Source organism: Xylocopa sonorina, chromosome 10 (genome assembly GCF_050948175.1).
Source record: "Xylocopa sonorina isolate GNS202 chromosome 10, iyXylSono1_principal, whole genome shotgun sequence".
Taxonomy (NCBI): domain Eukaryota; kingdom Metazoa; phylum Arthropoda; class Insecta; order Hymenoptera; family Apidae; genus Xylocopa; species Xylocopa sonorina.
In genome coordinates, this window is record NC_135202.1 from 6336337 (window position 1) to 6355871 (window position 19535).

General features: G+C 38.1%; 5 protein-coding genes across 9 annotated transcripts; 1 reads left to right on the plus strand and 4 right to left on the minus strand.

Moving 5' to 3' along the window:
• Positions 1-1911: 1911 nt before the first annotated feature.
• On the minus strand, positions 1912-2845 carry LOC143428195 (uncharacterized). The gene is made up of 3 exons (XM_076902914.1): positions 2820-2845; positions 2269-2464; positions 1912-2091 (listed from the first exon to the last, which is right to left on the minus strand). Exons 1-3 carry the CDS (start codon positions 2843-2845, stop codon positions 1987-1989), a joined length of 327 nt encoding a protein of 108 aa, XP_076759029.1. The 3' UTR covers positions 1912-1986.
• LOC143428558 (huntingtin-interacting protein K) lies at positions 2630-4497 on the minus strand. Of its 2 annotated transcripts, XR_013102435.1 has the most exons (5): positions 4303-4497; positions 3938-4045; positions 3669-3818; positions 2937-3023; positions 2630-2709 (listed from the first exon to the last, which is right to left on the minus strand). XR_013102435.1 is itself a non-coding variant. In XM_076903521.1 (3 exons), the coding sequence occupies exons 1-3, from the start codon at positions 4456-4458 to the stop codon at positions 3723-3725; spliced, it is 360 nt and encodes a 119-aa protein (XP_076759636.1). In that variant the 5' UTR covers positions 4459-4496; the 3' UTR covers positions 3576-3722. The 2 variants fall into 2 exon arrangements, 1 of the variants encoding a protein (XP_076759636.1); XM_076903521.1 differs by lacking the exons at positions 2630-2709; positions 2937-3023 and having other exon boundaries at positions 3576-3818; positions 4303-4496.
• Positions 4498-4933: 436 nt separating this feature from the next.
• Positions 4934-6560, plus strand: Spt3 (Transcription initiation protein Spt3). 2 transcript variants are annotated; one of them, XM_076902248.1, is made up of 5 exons: positions 4934-5118; positions 5191-5421; positions 5505-5819; positions 5886-6073; positions 6153-6560. In XM_076902248.1, exons 1-5 carry the CDS (start codon positions 5043-5045, stop codon positions 6291-6293), a joined length of 951 nt encoding a protein of 316 aa, XP_076758363.1. In that variant the 5' UTR covers positions 4934-5042; the 3' UTR covers positions 6294-6560. The 2 variants fall into 2 exon arrangements, with proteins under 2 accessions (XP_076758363.1, XP_076758364.1); XM_076902249.1 differs by having other exon boundaries at positions 6156-6560.
• On the minus strand, positions 6437-9987 carry LOC143427796 (WD repeat-containing protein 91). 3 transcript variants are annotated; one of them, XM_076902247.1, is made up of 9 exons: positions 9714-9987; positions 9191-9455; positions 8999-9114; positions 8548-8735; positions 8141-8456; positions 7942-8063; positions 7214-7868; positions 6995-7151; positions 6437-6924 (listed from the first exon to the last, which is right to left on the minus strand). In XM_076902247.1, exons 1-8 carry the CDS (start codon positions 9831-9833, stop codon positions 7002-7004), a joined length of 1932 nt encoding a protein of 643 aa, XP_076758362.1. In that variant the 5' UTR covers positions 9834-9987; the 3' UTR covers positions 6437-6924; positions 6995-7001. The 3 variants fall into 3 exon arrangements, with proteins under 3 accessions (XP_076758362.1, XP_076758361.1, XP_076758360.1); XM_076902246.1 differs by having other exon boundaries at positions 6437-6938; XM_076902245.1 differs by having other exon boundaries at positions 6437-7151; positions 9714-9986.
• A 1976-nt stretch (positions 9988-11963) lies between these two features.
• On the minus strand, positions 11964-17623 carry LOC143428566 (uncharacterized). The gene is made up of 5 exons (XM_076903549.1): positions 15822-17623; positions 14812-15014; positions 13679-14026; positions 12849-12929; positions 11964-12745 (listed from the first exon to the last, which is right to left on the minus strand). Exons 1-5 carry the CDS (start codon positions 17578-17580, stop codon positions 12545-12547), a joined length of 2592 nt encoding a protein of 863 aa, XP_076759664.1. The 5' UTR covers positions 17581-17623; the 3' UTR covers positions 11964-12544.
• Between the last annotated feature and the right edge of the window lie 1912 nt (positions 17624-19535).

The window sequence follows — 19535 nt, forward strand, 5'->3', positions numbered from 1 at the left end:
ATCTGCATGAGCGTATGACTGGATAATTTGATAAACTAAGTACAAGTAAGACAAGTGTTACCTCATCATGAAAATCAGCATGTCCGTGTTACGCTGGCTACTACTGCGCTGCTGTCTGAATACACACTTCCGTTGTATATTGCATTTAAACTCGTGGAAAATAAGAAAAGAAAGGAAACGAAGCTTTTTTGTAACGAATAGTTCAGCAGTGGTAGCTTTTCGAAGTACACGACTGCTGTTCATCGAACCCAGCTCATACAAACGTTCATTTTTCCATTTACTTTAAGTCATTGCACCACATCAAATAAATGACATTTTCATTATATAATCATGAGAATTTGTACGTGACTTTCATTATATCCCGTATCTCGTTAATTTAATAATATGCTTTCGTTCTGGATTTACTTCAGCGATGTAAAAAGTATATACAGAGTGATTCACTACTCGTGTGACAAATTTTTACAGCTGATGCTACACCTCAAAACCAACAAAAAAACTCATATAAACCTAGGTCCGATTTGCAAAAATAACAGAGAAAATTGGGATTTTTGTTTTTTTCCAAGGAAGCAGGAGTTTCACTCATATTATAGATTACATCCTCCAAACCGTTAGTCCTACAAGAAAATGACAAAGAATGTTGGAAAGAGCAATAAATTTGCTATTATAATAGCCCCTTATTTTACTCTGAAACTCGAAAATAGGTGAAGTGACAAAAGTTTAAACTTAACTCGGGAAGCAATATTTGTAAATTGCGGAAACTTTGATCTCCTATTTAAGTAATTCATTTTAGATGTGGTGGGCAGAAAATTTCAGAAAAACATCCTTATTCATAAAGCTTTCTGATGATATAATCAGTTTTTTATTCCGCCCCACGGAAGCAAAGAAATTTTATATAAAAGGGTGAAAACTGCAGTTTACACTTACTGGTTTTATTGTAATTTCTTTCATATTTCCCTCTTTGGAAGTAAGAGAGAGAAAGATATATAAGAAAGCTATAAGAAAGAGTGAGACAGATGTTACGTACCTTATTGAAGAACCTCTGGCGCCATCTCTGTAAAAAGTGCTCAAACTGGTCGCTCAGCGTTATCGACAGTGAAGTGAACTACTTAAAACTACTAGCGCCATCTGTTGGAGAAGCGCTGAACCTAGTCGGGTATTAGTTTCAGTGATTCCCGTATAGATGGCGCTAGTAGTTTTAAGTAGTTCACTTCACTGTCGATAACGCTGAGCGACCAGTTTGAGCACTTTTTACAGAGATGGCGCCAGGGGTTCTTGAAGAGAGTAGGTATCATCTGTCTCACTCTTTCTTATAGCTTTTTATATATCTTTCTCTCTCTTACTTCTAAAGCGGGAAGTATACAAAGTATTGAAATAAAATTAGCAAGTTTAAGCCGCAGTTTTCATCATTTCACACAAAATTTCTTTACTTCCGTACGGCGGAATAAAAAACTGATTATATCATCAGAAAGCTTATTGAATAATGAAGGTTTTGTCAAATTTGTTGCCCACCACGTCTAAAATTAATTACCTAAATAGGAGATCAAAGTTTTCGCAATTTACAAATTTTGTCTCCCGAGATAAGTTTAAACTTTTATTACTCCACCTATTTTCGAGTTTCAGGATAAATTAGGGACTATTGTAATAGTAAATTTATTGCTCTTTCCAATATTCTTTGTCATTTTCTTGTGGGACTTACGTTTTGGAGGATGTAATCAATAGTACGAGTGAAACTTCTGTTTCTCTGAAAAACAAAATTCCCAATTTTCTTTGCCATTTTGCAAATCGGACCTAGGTTTACATAAACTTTTTTGTTGGTTTTGCGGTGTAGTATCAGCTGTAAAAATTGATCAAACGAGTAGTGAATTGTCCTGTATGTATATCAGAAAGATACAGATCCTCATTAAAAAAATTACTTTTATTGCGTGCGTTAGATAAAGATTTTGTTTACCTATGTATTTTGATCGCTTAAATTTATATTTATGCGCGTTATATGTGATTCGTAATCAAAAATTCTTGATTGATCGGATGCGATACTCGTTCACATGCCTTTGGGGTATCTGGATAAACTGGCGGTGGTTCGAACATAGATGCCTGCAAAACAGAAGTAAATACGCTGAGCGATAAAGTTAGATTTTATCTGTCGTCACCTGATAATGTGCAAAGCGATATTAAAAAATGAACGTTTGCATTTTTTTATTTCATCAATCGTTTTAGTTGGCAATTTTTAGCTAATTATTCAAAGTAGAAGTTATAGTAAACGTAACGTACTCTGTTCAAAGGATATTCATAAAGTGGCGGAGCGCTGCAAGCTTCGCTATAAGTGGGTGGTCTTTCCATGACTGCACAATTTGGGAAAGACTGTAACGTCCTGGGGTTTATACTGTCATCCTGGTCACTTTGGTCTGTGATCCGATCATGATCTAAATTTCTCGAATGCTCTGCTCTCTGCTCTCCTCTGTGAATCCTTGGCGATATAAATACACATAAAATTACAGTATTAATGATAGCCAATTTGCATTTAATTATTCTCAGTACGTTAATTAATAAAATTTCAAATGCCCCTGAATTTTTAGAACGTCCAATATTATGCTAGAAACAGAGCGTTAAATTATCTAAAACGTAATTCATACCTGCCCAACGATTTGCAATACATTAAAATTGCGAAAAAAGTACCGAATACGAATAACAGAAAAATGACCATTTGCGTGGCTGTAATCACAGTTCATTTGCGTGGATCTGCTTAAAAAAGAAAAATACGTCGCATTATTCAAAAAAATCCAATACGAGGTATATAAAGAATATGGAAAAAATGATCTTACCAATAAAAATTATAATCCAGACACATGCCGTAGCAACGGGATTGCAGACCAGAAGAAAAGATATAAAAATATAATAAATCTAAAGCTATTATCTTGATAACAATCAAATAAGCCTACCTTTCCGTGCTAGTAATGCCTGTATGCCACGGGTTGTATTTTTGTTGCATGGAAAACTATTTAAAACTGACGTCGATGTGTTTAACTCTATTCAATAACACAGTATTTTTTTTCTTATTATAGGTACAATGGATAAGAGGGGAATATAAACAACATAAAACCCAAAACACACCTATACAATTTGTTAAATTACTCACTGCAGACATGATAATTATAAAAAGTAAAGAAAAGAAAAGAAAAGAAATCTGTGCAGTGGAAAATCACAGTCACATTATCATTGAAATAATTGCAAGAATAATTTCTAATTTATTTTACATAATCAATCTTCAACATGGAAATTTTATTGCACTAGAATTTGTTCAACTTTTCAAATGTTATTATTATTGAGGAAAAATATAGCTATTGTAAATGGTTCAAGTCTTTTGCAAACAGTATACCTTGCTTTAAACTAAAACATCAAGTACATTTTGCACATATAAAAGCTACAATCTTATCAAGAGGTAACTCCTCAATGATAACAGATACAATCTAAGTTACAATTACTTTTTCCTGAGATTTAATATATCCCTTAATATATTCTCGTTTAGCCTGCCCGTAACAAACAGTACACAAATAGGAAAAAAATAATAAAAAGAAAACTATACAGAATCGCTTAGAATATATTTTGTAATATACACGAATAAATTATTAGTTACCCAAACTGATAACAATTCCTAAGATCATATAACTTACAATAAAATTGTGACTTATGTGAATGTATTCTGTTTCAATTTCATGCTGTACAAGTCAATTTGTTAATGTGATCAACGCTTCCACAACATTACCCCTGTGTTCTCTGAGCGTTTGTTCAGCAACATTTCTGCTTATTTCCATTTCTTTCATCTGCGATAAAACAAAAATGTCAATGCGACAATTTAAGAAATACCGTTCAAGGTACAGTAAACGAATAACGATCGTTATTTGTAATATAAAACAAATAGAAACAATGGTAAATGCCTTACTATGAGGTCAACATCTTCTTTTTTAATAGGAATTTTCAGCAATTCCTTTTCTCTTGCTTTTTTCTCCGCAGCTTCTTTATTCCGTCGGTCTCCGATTATACTTAACGCCTATAGTACATAAATTGTATTTAACACTCACCATTAATCGTTTCATATACATATAATGTTTTTATAGGTTATGTTCTATAATTATTTATATTTTTACACAAAGAGCTTATAAATGTTCATGCGCGTGCATTAAGATACAGCAAACATGTGATTTTTAAGGTAAAAACAGAAAATTTCTATTGACATGAAAGAAATTAAATAAACGTTGTTGACAATCACAAACACGTGGGATAATAAAAAATTTCGCGGGCGCTTACGCATGAAAACCCATCAGACGAGGATATTTCTTTCTCCTCCGCATAGTCTGTGACTTTTTCTAAATCTGCCGCTCCGCTATCGTATTTCGCTGCTTTTTTCTGTGATTTCTCCTGCTGCACCTCATCGGAATCACCGTTTACATCGTTATCCGCCATTTTTCCTCTATTTCATAACCTACTTCACATTGCACAAAGAAATCACGACATCGCCACATTGCGATAACTTCGCATTGTCAAGTGTGATCTCTAGAAAAATTGTTAAAACAATTACACGACAATTCATTATTGTTTCAAGCGCGACGATACATTTTATTATACATTGCGAACGTATATTGCTACGTTGAGAAACTGTTACCTTATTAGAAGTTTTTCTTTAATTGTTTAACTTGTAAACACAATATTTACAGCAATAATTCTTTCTCAGATGTTTACAATAATTGTTTTTCCAACCTTCTCCTTTAAAATGTAAATTATATTTCAATAGCGCATAGTTTAACAGAGTTTAAAATTAACTTGGCGCATCTTTGCACGTGCTTCAAAATAGACCAATGAAAAGTCTATCACGTGACCATACCTGTCGTCATTGTTGTTTTGTACTTCATTGAATGAGTATAAACATAACCTATGCTCAATTGATATGTTCATACGCTAATGTTATTTGTTATTCACAATACAACAAGTTTCTTTTAAAATATTACCTACGTTTAATTAAAGTAGAGGTTGTTAAATAATTTATAATTATGGCTGAAGCATCTTTTACTAAACCAGCGAATGATTCACAGTTTTTGCGAAACGAACCTGTGAATTACACTGCCGGTATGTCAGTCTTTTGCGTTTATTTGTAATTTTATTCTTAAATGCTACATGAATGGGAACAATGTTTTACAGAAATTCGGCAAATGATGCATGGATTTGGAGACAGCAGTGAGCCGTTGATCGAGTCTGCAAAAATCATAGAAGAAGTTGTTCTGCAACAGATGAGAACGATGATAAGAAAAGCCTGTGAAGTTTCTGAAAGACGGGGAAACGCGAAAAAAGGCATCTGCATTTCCGCTGAGGATCTGGTCTTTTTATTACGAAAGGACAAGGTTAAATTGCAACGTCTTCTAAAATATTTAGGTAAATTTTACACGCATGGATGACTACTTGAATAAGCTATTCAGTTTTTATGTTATACTGACACATATTCCACTATTTTACAGAGTTGAAAGAATTCAAGGCTTCCATACACAAGACAATAGATAACGATATACCAGAAGATACTATACCAGGTGAAAATGCAGAAAAATCTAAACACAAGGGACCAGTTCATAGTTTCCTTAGTTTAATCGATAATACTGGTGAACTCCTTGAAGACTCATCTACCGTGGATGAGGTTAAGCAACAAAGATGTATTCGTGCTGAAGTTATGACAAGATCCATGGACGAGGCTAGATATTTAAAATTTAGTAAAGCACGCAATGCATCCTTTGCGAATAAGAATCGGCACAAATTTAATGATTGGATAATGCCAGAAAGTGAGTATATCATGTACAGTAACACTTTTATTTTTGGTAATAATTTTACGTTTCAATATTATTTAGGTGATATAACAATATCAAAGCAAGCATATACTGTTCTGGGATATCTAGCATTTGAGGTAGTAGCACAAATTGTAGATTTTGCAATGTTAGTGAGACAAGATCAAAATAAAATATATGGGGATGCAATAGATCGACTTAGACTTAGCTATGTTAATCCATGTACATATAAACCATATTATCATGGCAAGGTTTGTGATAATTTCGATATACTTTGAAAGAACGAATTGATAAAAAAACATGTTATACGTTTTGTTCTTACTCATTAAGCAGGTTGCTGTAACAAAACCGATAACGCCTGCAGAAATAATTGAAGCTCTCAGACGGTATTGGTCACCGCAGTTAGATATGACGGGTCCGTTTAATCGTTGGTCAATGAGAAAACCACACTTAAAACTCCTATCCTGTTAAGATAGGCAAATAGGGTAAGAATTAAATTATTAATACAGGCAGTGTATAAATCTTGTACAGAGGAAATTATCAGTATTTTATGTTAATATTTTAATTGTGTTTGAAGCTTATGGAGAATACATTGAAATAGAATAACGTAAAGGTATTTTAAAATTGACCAATATTTATTGACAAGTTCCTGTACCTCTTACAGTTGTACCATTAGATTTCTACCATTAGGTATACACATGATAATTACGCTACATGAATTAGTCGAATTTTGTTCTTGTCATTTTTTTTCTTTTTTTTTTTTTTTTACAAAGTCTCATTTATTCCCATGTGTCCTATTGATTAATGGCGCCCACTGATAAGCTATCTTATTGTATTCTTTTTTTTACAATTACAATATTATCTGTACATTTTACAATTGATAGTCCCTGATTCCATTTTAAAGATTAGAATTACAATGTACACGACTGCACTAATGCATGATACGTTTCCATTCATTATACTCTTCATAAAATATTTAAATCTTTCCCTTAATCTTATATTACTTCGAATGTGTCCTTTAAATGAAATATTCTTCTGATTCATCGTCCAACGATTACGATTGTGATATTTCGTAACATTGATCGCGCTAAGTGTTTAATATCTACAAAATTTGAGCTAATCTTATAAATTTTATACGATGTTTTATGAGTTCACGCAAATACTAATTTTACTTCTGTATCATGGCGAGAGCAACGTCGACACTCGTACTTTGCCTTCCGCGCCACCAGTTATACAAGTCCCGGATTGATTGGCAGTAGACCAGTCGCAACACAATGTACCTTTGTGTCCGCCTAATTCTAAAATTTTTGCTTGTGCTCCTGGCGGCATCTGCGAGAAATTTAGATTTAGTACAGGTTTAAACAAGAAAATTATTAAATACAATCACGTACTTTATATATATTTCCTCCAGTTTGCGTGCAGAGCAGCATGTAGTTACCGCTTTGGTCAAAAGTAAATAACTTCCCGTGTACTGTATTCTTCTCCACCTTAATTTTAGTTTCCCACAAAATTTTCCCGGAATGATTCAGACTTCTTTGACACAATTTTCCATCCTCACTTTGCGTACATATGTTCGTGTAATCGTTTATTAGTTCAATATCAATCACTGGACTCGCGTGACAGCTAATATTATCGATAATCTCGTTCCGTCTCAAGTCGTGTATTAAAATATTTCCGTTAGACAATCCCGTGATGAGCAGTTGCCCATTGTGATTGAACGCAGAACATAATGCGGTTACATTCTGCTCCATTGGCAGAGTTCTTTCTAACTTTCGCGTTTTTATATCGTATAATAACAACTTTCCTTCGTTCGAGTCGGACACGGAACACACGAACGTGGACTCTGTTGGATTGCATAATAAAGTGATTATCCGAGAATTCTCGTGATGAATTTCCCATAGAGTTTTACAGTCGCGGGTATCATGTAATTGAATCAGGCCATTATTATCACCGTGTAAAAAATAACGTTCATTCTTTGATATCCAATCTAGTGCTGTAATAGCTTTGTTTGAGTTTGCTGGGGTAGAAGTAAATGTAGTGACGGTCCTGTTAGACAAAAGAATAATAAAATTATTTTAAGTTTTCAGATATAAAACCGGTATCGTAAGTAATCAATTACTTTGGTGAAGGAATCGGGGTCCATACTTTAATGATGCCATCTGCATCACCTGTAGCAACGTACGAACCGCTGGCATTACTTTTACATTGAATTATCGACGTTTTGTGTTCCGTATATTCTTCCTAAAAATAATGTCCCGTTAGTAGAATAATTATTAAGTGTATTAAGATCGTAAAACAATGAGAAACAATTTTGTTACCTGACTAAGAAGAATGTAAGTGGAGTCGATTTTATCTTTAGCTTTCCGTTCGGCTACGGCATCGATAGACGAATCTCTTTTTCTGGAGCTTGTCAATCTTGAATCACAGCTCATGCTTCTTTTGTTAACAGGTTCGGATTTACTGATCGAATTTACTTTTCCTTTCGCGTTCGTTCTTTTCGTCGACGCTGCTTCCGGCTCGACTACCTTCTTCGTACTCGTCCCGGGTTTTCTATTTAAAATTGGACTAGAACCACCGCCTATGTTTCTTATCAGATTTCTCAGAGTTTTAGGATTTTCTAACAAAGGAGATTCTCTATTTAAGTAGTAAGAAAAATGTTAGTAAGCAGTTAGCGTAACGCGTCCTATTACTTCGGTCGCATGCAACGATAGCCGGAAATATTTACTGTGCTATGATATAAAAGTCGTCCATGAGTGGTGGATGCTGCGGAGCCGGCCCTGGATTTATATCCATCACGTTTTCTATCTTGACGGACTCGCTCAAACGTTGCTTCAGCGTTTCGTTCTCTTCCTGAAGACGCTTCAATCTATTTGTATCCTCGTCTATTGTAAGCAACGTTGGCTGGGGCATACACTATAATTGTAAAGCATTAAAAAATTCAATCGTTAATGTAGTGCTATACTTTCATCCATTGGAAGTTACATAGTAATATTGTAGATTTATGTATTAATTTTTCAGAGAAGCAGAGTACAAGAATATTAGAATACTCTTCATACTTTATTGCATGATTTGAATTACTATATGCGGAAGTACTGTAGTTAACATTTTTTCTCCACTATGTCAAAGCGACAAGACTTGTAATATGAGAGGCACGATGCGAAATACCTTTCACCTACTTGGAAAATAGTAGCAAGGAAATTGTGCAGGGACACTAACATAGTATCCTGCCACTGTCTACTAAAGTGGACAGAGTATGTTGGATTGTCTTCAGGATTCTTAACGAATGGTAATGCTGTGAAAGTACAAAGGGAATTAAACACAGTACAGATTATTTTGTAGCAAAAATGTGTACAAACAGAAGCTCTTACCAAACCATTCTTTCCACTCTGAGTGGCCTTGCAGCTCTGGTGTCATTTTCGTAAAGAACTCTTGAATCCGGTCCTGTTTATTGTTCACCGCTGCATTAACCAGGTACATTTTCAGAACTGCATTCTCCAACTTTCTCACGGCTGGAGTAAAATGACTTTCCAAACGAGAGAACATTCTGACGTCCAAGTGCCCCCATAATTCTCTTAGTGACGTTAGGTCGTAATTATATATATATTGCATCAATTGATCGACGATCTTATCAACCTGGTGAACAGAAAAAAAGTAAGGAAACGTGCTCTCTACCAAAAAATACGTTGAAACAGAAATTAATGTTTCTCTCAATTAAAACTCTAAGCTATTCGGTGTTCAAAATGGATTAGAGCAGTACATTGATTAGCTCCTTCTTACTGCGATATCTTAATTAACTCTAATCATTCAAAAACGTCTTGTTTTCATATATTTTCTTTCTCTCTCTTTCTCTCTCTCTCTCTCTCTTTCTATCATAATTTCTTGCACGCTCACCCGGAAGCCTTTTTCTTTCTCGGCTTTCAAGTCGTTATCAAAAGCCTTCAGGGTTTGACTAAAACCCCTGAAGAGCAGGTATTCCTTGACCAATTCATCCACATACTGAACGTTAGACATTTTCCCTCGTTTCTCTTCGCGATATCAACTTTCTCCTTTAACTGACAGCCGTATGTTGTCATCCTTTGGCCATTTTGATGTTCGCTGAATATGCACCGAGTTTTCGTTTATCGTCTGACAGTCATTGCTGCCAACGCTGTTACATTTCAAGTACGTCTGCCATGGAAAGAAAAAACTAAATATTACTCGGTGAGTGGTGAAACTATTAGCCAAATAGTTTCAGCGCTCGTCACACGAATAGCGCCATAAGTATTAAAAATATTTTTGTTTTGTAAGAGATGTTTAAAAAAATTGTTAAAGTTGTAACATCTGATTCTCCAATAATGTAAGTTTTTCATAATGGAATATTAATGCACTTATGCGTGTTTGTCTTGAATAAATTGAAATGAACGTTCAGCTCGGGTACAACTTATTTTTTGCGGCCTTTAATCGCGAGTGGTTGAAATACAATTGTTCTTTAATTATATTTATTTAAATCTTGGATGTACACTCGCAGTTGAGAATTGATTATCTTTATAATATATAAACAAGTATTTGAATTAAAAGCGGGGAGATTTCAATGTCTTAAACATTTATTCGTAAATAAAGTTTTATAATGATATCATTATTACGATCGTATTAATAATAACAAATGCTCGTTATCTGTAATCAATTTATTCGCCTGTCTCGATTTTCTCCTCTTACGTGAACTTATATATGTGTAGTAAAATTGCAAAGACATCGTAATAGACATTAAGCGATCTGCTTTCTTTTTTTAATCGTAGGAAAGAAGAAAAGTATATCTCTGCCGCTTATGTAGCAACGAATACACACCGTATGTTTCTTTTTTTTTGTTCATCTGTTTCTATCATTTAACCGCTATACAGGAATTTGTTATCGTATCTGATAAAATGTAAATAGCTAATACAGATCATTTTTAAAAAGGCACAAGTTTTCTTCCTCTTCCCGTGGCGAAAATTTATTTCGGCCCTCCGGTTCGTCCGCCAAATGTATCTCCTCGTCTCCTATTTTCTTTTTTTTCCCTTCATTCTGTTCTGTATACTTAACGAACTCAGTAATTTGATCTCGCGAAGAAAACTTTTCAGTCCGTGGAGTAATTATTCTTAAATTATAGTCGAAAAAAGATACGCAGAGAAACGATGAAATTGAAAAACGCAGTGCGTTGCGAGGCAATGATTACATAAATACAATCATTTGTATAATTAACGATCAATGAGCATAAACTATATATTAATACGTAATAAAGTTTTATATAAAAATTTTTATCTCACGATGTGCAGATTACAGTTACATTATCGTTAACATTATCAAATAAAAGTGTCGCGTTCGTCGGTACATTTTTTACACATGTACTTTGCGAACGGAATCGGAGGGTCGTGAAAACAATAAAATCACGCTGTTTTTGCTTCTCACAGGCGAAACATCCAAACAGAGGTCAGGGACCGGAAGTCTCGAACGCTTCTCAGTCGGTACAGCCGCTACCGTTTAAATGTTTCACGGTGTACAATATAAAAAGAACTTAGAAAAGGAACAAAATACAGCGACGTTATAATCTACAAAATATACAAAGTACGAGGTGGTGTTTATTGTCGATAGACACTAGACTACGAAAAATAAATCGCAATCCTCACGTCTGGCCCGCGAACAATCATGGTAAGAGCGGCTACTGGCGTTACCATACTTTCGTCCTTATCGTCGAATTAAAAAGAACCGGAAATCCCTTTCACTTATGCTAGGATACTCAGAAGATTTTTGTTTGTTTTAGACATTATGCGTATTGATTGTGCGCGTGCGATGTCGTTCGTTCGATAAGAATACTTGTAACAAGATATTGTACAGCTTACGCTATGTTCGTAGCGACAAAGCCTCGACTGTTTCGATCATTTCGGTCGTAAGTGAAAAGTTGAGCACGACAAGCGGAAATAATAATCGGACGCAGTTTTCGAGTACCAAACAGACTGAAAACAATAAGAAAAAGACTTAAACAATATTAATACGTTCCGTGCCGTGTGAAAGTTTCAAAGTTCAGCGAAATTTCAAAGCCAAAAAGGAGAAGCGTTACCTTAGGATATTTAATTATGAGAAAAAGCGTCTGTTCTTTCTTTTTAAATTAAAGAATTACATTGCCCCCTTAACAAAAGTTTCAGGATCCATACAGCACAGAAAGTATTAATTCCATCGGGTTGCAATTCGAGCCAATTCCCATCGGATGAAACGAAGAAAGGAAGAATCGCTTGAAACACCAGTGGACCTTCCGTTACCAGAAGACTCTCCAAAGGTGGTTTCATACCAGACACGAAGGAATTCGTTATCACGAGCGTTTTCTGTGGCGACTACTGGTGCGGCCAGCAATTTTATCATCAGTTGATTTCCTGCGTGTCCCACCAGCTGCTGAAACGACTAATCGACCCGACTCGACCACGTTCTGTCCAAATACATATGGAGAAGGTAGTCGCGTTAACAATTTCTTGAGAACTCAAGCACCAAGTTTCAAAATAGATTATATATGTATATGTGTATATATATTTATGCGTGTACTTTTTTACCGACTTCGTTTCCACGATATCGATTCTTCACTGGACGCACTGCTCGTTAAGCGAGCGGACGAATTAGAGACGTCTTAAGGCTGAAACGCGCGTGTCATTGGTGCTGGTTGTGCGAACGCAGCGATCAATCGTATAATTCAGCTATGATTATTCTTTCAACAGATTCTACAAGTCGACGTCTTCTTGCTTGGCTTTGGGAGCGATCTTCTCCTCGCTGTTGGATTCTTTGATGACGGTGTGGACGTCGGCTACCTCAACAGGCGGAGGAGTCGCTGGATTAACCGATCGATCCTCCTCAGCGATCACGAAACCGATCGTCGCACCTATCTTCTGACTCGCCTGCCTGAATGAGTCTGATAGCATCACCTGTGCACCGAATTTTTTATTTAGATTTTAATTAATAAGTGGACAAGGAACGCGAGAGGAAATTATGTAGGAATGAATTGAAAATTGTTATGGATACTCGTACCTGTACGACGTTGATGCACATGGACGTGAGAGCCAGGCCGAACACCAGGTATATTATCGAACACATCATGTATACGGGATGCTAGATCAACGAACCAATCAATTTGTTAATTTGCGCTCGTTTAATTCTATCGTCGGGCGGGTTTTAATTTCTCTAAGAAAACACGTGCAACTGTGCTGAAGTGTGATTTATGCGAAAAGCACGGTACGGAATAGTGTATATACGGTGATGTACATATTTTTTTTCTATTTTTTTTTTGTTTTGTTTGGTGATGAACTTTTTGATTTTCAAAGCTTACCATCTGAACGCCACCGTGAAAGAAAGAAGCAAGAGAATAAGTTAATTATACGTGATCATCGACACTGCTTACTGAAGAGGAGCTTTGAGGACTGGGAGCATTCCGCTAGTCAGATACAAAGCGGACGCTAATTGCAAATGAAAATTGAAGGACGTACGCGTTCCAAGAGAAATGTTCGGAGTTAAGAGATTCGAAAGTAGAGATACTCAGTTACGTACTGTATACAAGAACTTAACAAAGGACCGTGCGAAAAGGAATTCTCCGTTCTTTCGCATGTAATAACGTACAATTTTTATTTATAATCGTATAGTAAAAAGTACTAATTCTCTGGAACTCATTTATTCCTGATGAAACAAAAAGATAAAAGAAATCGAACGAGCTGAACTGCTCGCAAAAAATCACTGCAACGAACATGTCTCTTCGAATTATTCTAGCAACGACTGGACATCCTCATCTAGGGCGGAAGAAATGAATGAAGTATGATAGAAAATAGAAAAGTTCGCTGAATTAGAGGCATGATGATAGTCGTCACCTTTGGCACGTAATCGCCGAAGCCGATAGTGCTCATCGAGATGAAGACGAAATAGAAGCTCTCGAAGAAGCCCCACCCTTCCGACAAACAGAACAGCGTGGCGCCGATGAAGATGTAACCGAGCAGAATGAAGATGGCCACGGAGATCGGTAGATTAAACTCGTCGTCGATGGCGAACGTGGACATGGCCGGTGTGGCAGGTGTTTCTGGCGCGTTTCCGTCCAGATTCAGGACCGTTTGAGACTGTTGCGTCTGTTTCTGCATCTCCTCGATATCTTCTGGGTTTATTTGCGAAGGCCTCTTGAATGTTGCCAGGTCGTAAACCAGTTGCACGCCTTTCATCACCTCCTGTTTCATCGAAGAGCTTTAGATTAGCGAGGGAAAATTGTAATCTCGAGCATGGATGATACTGTGTAGGGCGGGAAAGCTGGTTCGAGGAGCGACGCGCCAACAGGAAAGACATCCACCTGCGACACTTCGGTATCATTTTTGATTAGTACTGCTTGCGCAAGTCGATTTATGCATGTTGCTGATAATGAAAAGACACGTGCGAGGAAAGATGGATCCATATGGAGTCTGCAATCAATCTGCATCCTTTCTGCTGGTGTTATGGAACTTATTTTTGGGATTTACCTCTGGAATAAATAATATGATGGATACTTTAATTGATGGAGCAACAGATTTACTTAGAAGGAGTCTATATATACTTAATAATGATGTGGAGTTGGTATTTATTTATGAAGTGACAGGAAAATTATAGTGCAGAGTGCAGAAGATACAGTATAGACAACTGAAGTAACTTTGATTGATGAAACAGGAGCTTGTAATATCGAGCATAGGACAAGGTGAAATCAATTTATCAAATCTGTACAGTATATAGTTGTAAATGTGTAGATCTATATTTATGAAATGGTACTGCAATATTCATACTCAATTGAAACAAATGGCACAAGCAGTATTACATAGGGAGATATAAATCAGGGATAGTTGAAGTAACGACTGATCTAGTGGAGATTGCGAGGCAACGTAGACGGAATAAAATTAGTACAAGAAACAGTGAAGAGAGGAAACAACAACAACAAAGTAATAAAATACAAATTAAAGAAAGCACTCTACTTTATAGCAGATTTTACCTGAACAGGACCAGTTCGACGGACTTTCCGGCAACTTCCGGTATAGTAGAGCCTCCTCACGAACGCCCAGAGGAACTTGATGATGCGTGTGAACAGCTTACCAAAATCGGCTAATATTATCAGAAATATCGGGATCCCAAAGATAGCGTAAACTATCGTGATAGCTCTTCCGGTGTTGGTGCTGGGTGAAATGTGCCCGTATCCTAAAATAGCCGGGAACATTCTTAATTAACGAGACACTCCGATACATGGAATTGTTTCGCAACTTATAATCAGCGATGAAAGCTGGACTTTTAAAGAGATTCGAGCACGTTGCGTCTCTATATCTCTATGAGACGAAAATAACTTGGGAGATACCAATTACGCGGTGGCATTCGGTCTAACTTTAGCTGTTTTAGTGGTACCATTTGGCGGTTGTTTGCTAGCAAACCAGTTGCATTTTCTGACAATGACACGATTGACTTGAATAATCATTATTTAAAGCAAAATCTTGGAAATGAGATCACTTCAATATTTCATTTAATGCTTGATTGATATCCTAGTATTTAATATTTTATTGGTTAAATGGAATTAAATTTATCCCAGTGGCAACTATGAATCGATAGAGACCTTAATTAGAGGCCTCCCATCAAAAGGAATTTAATTATTCATCATTTTGGTAATTAACTCCTAAATTAATCAAGAATCACTGCTAGCAACGTGAATATACAATACGAGTCACAGACTTTCTTCCTCTAAGCGGCCATCCGCAACAGGATTTCCACGCACAGAACATAAAATAATTAACGCCACGTCCTTCAAAAACTTTCCGCGGTACCAGCGAACGCGTGCGCACTTTCGGCAACCTGGTACCACTCGACCCTCGACACAACTGTATTAGTCAGTTGGAAAATCAATACAAGACTCGTAAATCATTTTACGACATATCGTTTCACTTCATCCGACATCGAGCCCTCCTTGTTTCCCTTCGTGACCAACTTCATCCGCGAGTGTTACCCTGGTTTCCTCACCAATGGTGGTAATGACGGTCAGACAGTACACGATGGCGTTCAAAAAAGTCCAGCTCCTCTGCCCGCTGTACGTATGCACGCCCGCTTCGTGGGCTGTGTGCAGTTGTTCCTCGAACTCCATCAACTTCCGCCGCGCCATGCTCTTCCAGTCGTCCTCCCTCAGATTGTGGCTGTAGTTCCACAAACTGTCCAGGAAGTCGCGCTTCACCCGCTTCACGCCGCATTTGTAGAAAGTCTCGAAGGCCCCCTCGGTGTACCGAAAGACAAACGCGCCCAGTCCGCAATAAATAATGACCAGCATCAACTCCGACATGCAACGGTTCCTCATCCCTCTGAGAATTTTCATCTCCCTGGGATTCTGAGCCATGAACGCCTTCAACTCGACAACCACGTCTTTCAGAGCTCGCAGAAAGTCCATGAAAGTGACCTTCTTCACCTCGTCTGGCTGCACCTCCTGTAGGTATTTGACTTCCGTTTCTTTCGCTGGCTTTGGTTTACTTGGTTCCTCCTGGTCCTTTTGTTCTTCCAGTTCCTCGTCTTTCTTCTGTTTGGACGGGAAGGGTAGCCATGAGAACCAGGATTTCTTCACCTCGGGCGCTTTTATTTTCTCGATCGACTTCGCCACGACGTCTTCCTCGCTTTCCGTTAAAGTTGTACTGAATTTTCTTCTTCTCAGTGTCATCCCATTTTCCGCGTCCTCGAACACGTCCGGTGTGTCAGGATCGAGGATGTTCTGCTCTCTTTTCAAGTATTCCATTTGGGCCTTGGCGAAGTCTTGTATGAGGCTGTCGTTGCTCAATGGAATTATCTGTTTCTTCACGTCGGATGAGGATCTCCTCATGACAACCACTTCCGCGGTTTGTCTAGGAAAAGATTCGCTTTTCTTCATTTTATGATCCTCTTCAGCGTCATCTGTTAGACTGTACTTTCTAGCGCGTCTCTCCGGTTTCGGTTGAAACTCCAGCTCCTCCAGCTTCGGTTTACTCGACCTCTTTTCCCGCGGTGGCTTCTCGACGACGTCTTTCGTCGCGGCGTCAAAGTCACCGCTGCTGGTTTTCCTCGAGGCACTCTTCCTCGTCCGCAGTTTGCTCCCTTCCGGCGATTTGGTCCTCCGCGGATGCCTCTCCACTTCCTCCATATCACTGGAATCAGTAGACTGACCATGTCTCTCCACGCGTTCCCTCGACTTCTTCTTCAGCCTTCGTTCCACCTTCCGCGGCTCGACCCGTTGATCAATATCAGCGTCAACCTCCTTCGATTTAGGTATAACATCCTCGTACTTCTCCTTAGAAATAACCTCTGTCGCAGCCTCCTTTACAACAATCGCTTCGTCGCTCTTCGACGCGTCCTTTACCGGACTTCCGTTATCCACTTTAGCCACCAACTCCTTCTTTACCGACCGCGCGGCGGTCTCACCTTCAGCGTCGTTATCACATGTTTGCAACTCCTTTAACGGGGACCTCTTCTGATCGTTGATCATCTTCACCGCGTTATCAACCTCCCCAAACTTGGACGGACTCCTCTTCGTCCTCTCCTCCGCTTTCGACGGCTCTTCCTCCTGCACGACCCTCTTCTCCCTCTCCTCCACCTCTGTCCTCTCTGCATCCTCCGCCATCTGCTCCATCCTAGCTCTTCTACTCTCCCCCTCGTCCTCCGATGTTTCTACTAATTGCTGGTTCCTCAACGACGGGTCGGGCGTCTTCTCGCGCCTCCTCGCAGCCGCCTTGCGCCGCCTGTGCACCGTGTAGCTGTCCTCCATCGCGGAAGACGTCTTGGTACGGGTCGAACGCGGGACGAAGACGAACTGCTGAAAACTTGCACGATCTGCCGTCGTCCTCCTTGGCCCCCCGGTGCAGATGGACACCGGGACAGAAATAAAACAGAGGCTGCTCCCACCACCACCGGCGTGGCCGCTACCAGAGGAACCAGATGGTTTTGCCGCAGCGGATATCGAGCGATGGCGCCCGCGCGAATCGCGCGCAACCCGAGACCGCGGCTCAGGCGACGCGGTGCCGGCCCTGCGGACACTGCAACCCGTTCAACGGCCCGATGCGTTCCGCGCCTGAACCTGCAATCGGCTCGACACCGCTGCAAGAGCCCCGCGGCGCTCTGCGGCTCTCCCCTCGAGTCCTTCCGCTATTTCAAATGCCGTTTACGTCATCGCGATTCCTTTTTACTGCTTTGTTTGCCGGAACAGGCAGCAAGAGGCGAGATGTACATGCGACTCTTTAGTAAACAGGAAGTTAATGTTGTATGAAGCTTGTATCTTCTGGCGATCGCAGTTTTAATACTAACGCTATTCCGTTGCGACTTAGAAATTATTGTGTTGCAAGTGTTTGTTTCAATTTTCTGTTGTTATCCTTTGCCTCTCTGACGGTGAACTGCGCTTGGATCGAATTTAAAGGAAGAAAGAGGAGAGTACTGGTGTAAATAGAATTGAGGGAACTTGCGTTTGGGATGTTTGGGGGTTTGAATTTAGGATAACAGGGAGAGCTGTTCGTTCGAAGGGTTGGTAGTGGTTTAATGGGAGGAGCTAGAGGAGTAGAGATTGGGGAAATTGCTGGGAAGTTTATTGTCTGTCTATTACTTGGCATCTGTAAGATCAGGGTAGCTTGAATTTATACAATTTCTGGCTTGTTCAATATAGATCTGTCGCGTAGAGAATTTTCGCGCAACGAACGATACAATTTCTTATTTATTATTCGTTTTACGTAATTATCCTTCGTCCACTTTAGTAATTGGAGTTTTAATTTTATTTTGCTTAGATTTAGATAATCTGTACGAACGTTTCTTGGATTCAGAAGATTCATCGTTCAAAATGATCAATGGTGTTCGTTCATCCTGGTCTGATTGTACAGTGTAAGTCAGGGACTGTAATTTCCACTATTGTATTTTCGAGAATAGTAATCAAACAGCGGAGCTCTTAAGTTGATTGATGCTTTATTGGCCCGTTAAACTGTTCCATTGTGTAATAAACAAGGGAACAAGAATTGGCAGTCAGATTGTATATGGACATTCAGAAGATCGTAAAACGATCAGTTCTGAATTAAATAATTATTATTGTAACTATTATTGTAATATGTACTAATAATTATTATTGTAACTATTATTGTAACATGTACTAATAATTATTATTGTAACTATTATTGTAACATGTACTAATAATTATTATTGTAACTATTATTGTAACATGTACTAATAATTATTATTGTAACTATTATTGTAACATGTACTATGGCTCGAAATTATTAAACATTATTAGAAGGAACATATTTCAAAGAGAATTTTTAAATCTTCCAAGAAACTTCCTATAAAGAAGCACATAAAATGATATTAATTAATAATGTTATACTAAATTCCAGAATGAGATGTCGATAAACGTAGGGCTTAATAATTTAAATTAATTTCCTTCTTTGCAGAGGAAATGTTAGCGGATCATAATGAGCTTCTACAGTATTACTGAAATGTAAAAATAGGTGTGTTTAAAGATTAAAATTATTTCAACATCGTGAAAAGAGATATCTCATGAGCTTAATCTAGTCACATCATCAAAATGGACTCTCTCTACGATAAAAGAAAATAAATGGGAAGAACTGTTTGCTAACAGGCTCTCCAGAAAAACCACGAAATTTAATTCCCATCTCATCAAGGGTAGGATATCGGATGTACGATCTTTCCGTGGAAACTCACTCTCTTACCGTGCCGAGAGAGGTT

Coding starts and splice junctions, on each gene's coding strand:
- LOC143428195 (XM_076902914.1), bottom strand. CDS start 2,845: ATGTGTCTGGATTATAATTTTTATTG. Junction 2,465..2,819: donor CTGGATTATAATTTTTATTG/GTAAGATCATTT, acceptor TATATCGCCAAG/GATTCACAGAGGAGAGCAGA. Junction 2,092..2,268: donor ATGAATATCCTTTGAACAGA/GTACGTTACGTT, acceptor TCTGTTTTGCAG/GCATCTATGTTCGAACCACC.
- LOC143428558 (XM_076903521.1), bottom strand. CDS start 4,458: ATGGCGGATAACGATGTAAACGGTGATTCCGATGAGGTGCAGCAGGAG. Junction 4,046..4,302: donor CGTCTGATGGGTTTTCATGC/GTAAGCGCCCGC, acceptor TATGTACTATAG/GCGTTAAGTATAATCGGAGA. Junction 3,819..3,937: donor AAGAAGATGTTGACCTCATA/GTAAGGCATTTA, acceptor GTTTTATCGCAG/ATGAAAGAAATGGAAATAAG.
- Spt3 (XM_076902248.1), top strand. CDS start 5,043: ATGGCTGAAGCATCTTTTACTAAACCAGCGAATGATTCACAGTTTTTG. Junction 5,119..5,190: donor ACCTGTGAATTACACTGCCG/GTATGTCAGTCT, acceptor AATGTTTTACAG/AAATTCGGCAAATGATGCAT. Junction 6,074..6,152: donor AACCATATTATCATGGCAAG/GTTTGTGATAAT, acceptor TTACTCATTAAG/CAGGTTGCTGTAACAAAACC.
- LOC143427796 (XM_076902247.1), bottom strand. CDS start 9,833: ATGTCTAACGTTCAGTATGTGGATGAATTGGTCAAGGAATACCTGCTC. Junction 8,457..8,547: donor GACTTTTATATCATAGCACA/GTAAATATTTCC, acceptor CTACTTAAATAG/AGAATCTCCTTTGTTAGAAA. Junction 7,869..7,941: donor ACCCCGATTCCTTCACCAAA/GTAATTGATTAC, acceptor TTTGTCTAACAG/GACCGTCACTACATTTACTT.
- LOC143428566 (XM_076903549.1), bottom strand. CDS start 17,580: ATGGAGGACAGCTACACGGTGCACAGGCGGCGCAAGGCGGCTGCGAGG. Junction 15,015..15,821: donor GACCGTCATTACCACCATTG/GTGAGGAAACCA, acceptor CGGCTATTTTAG/GATACGGGCACATTTCACCC. Junction 14,027..14,811: donor GTCGAACTGGTCCTGTTCAG/GTAAAATCTGCT, acceptor TCGATGAAACAG/GAGGTGATGAAAGGCGTGCA.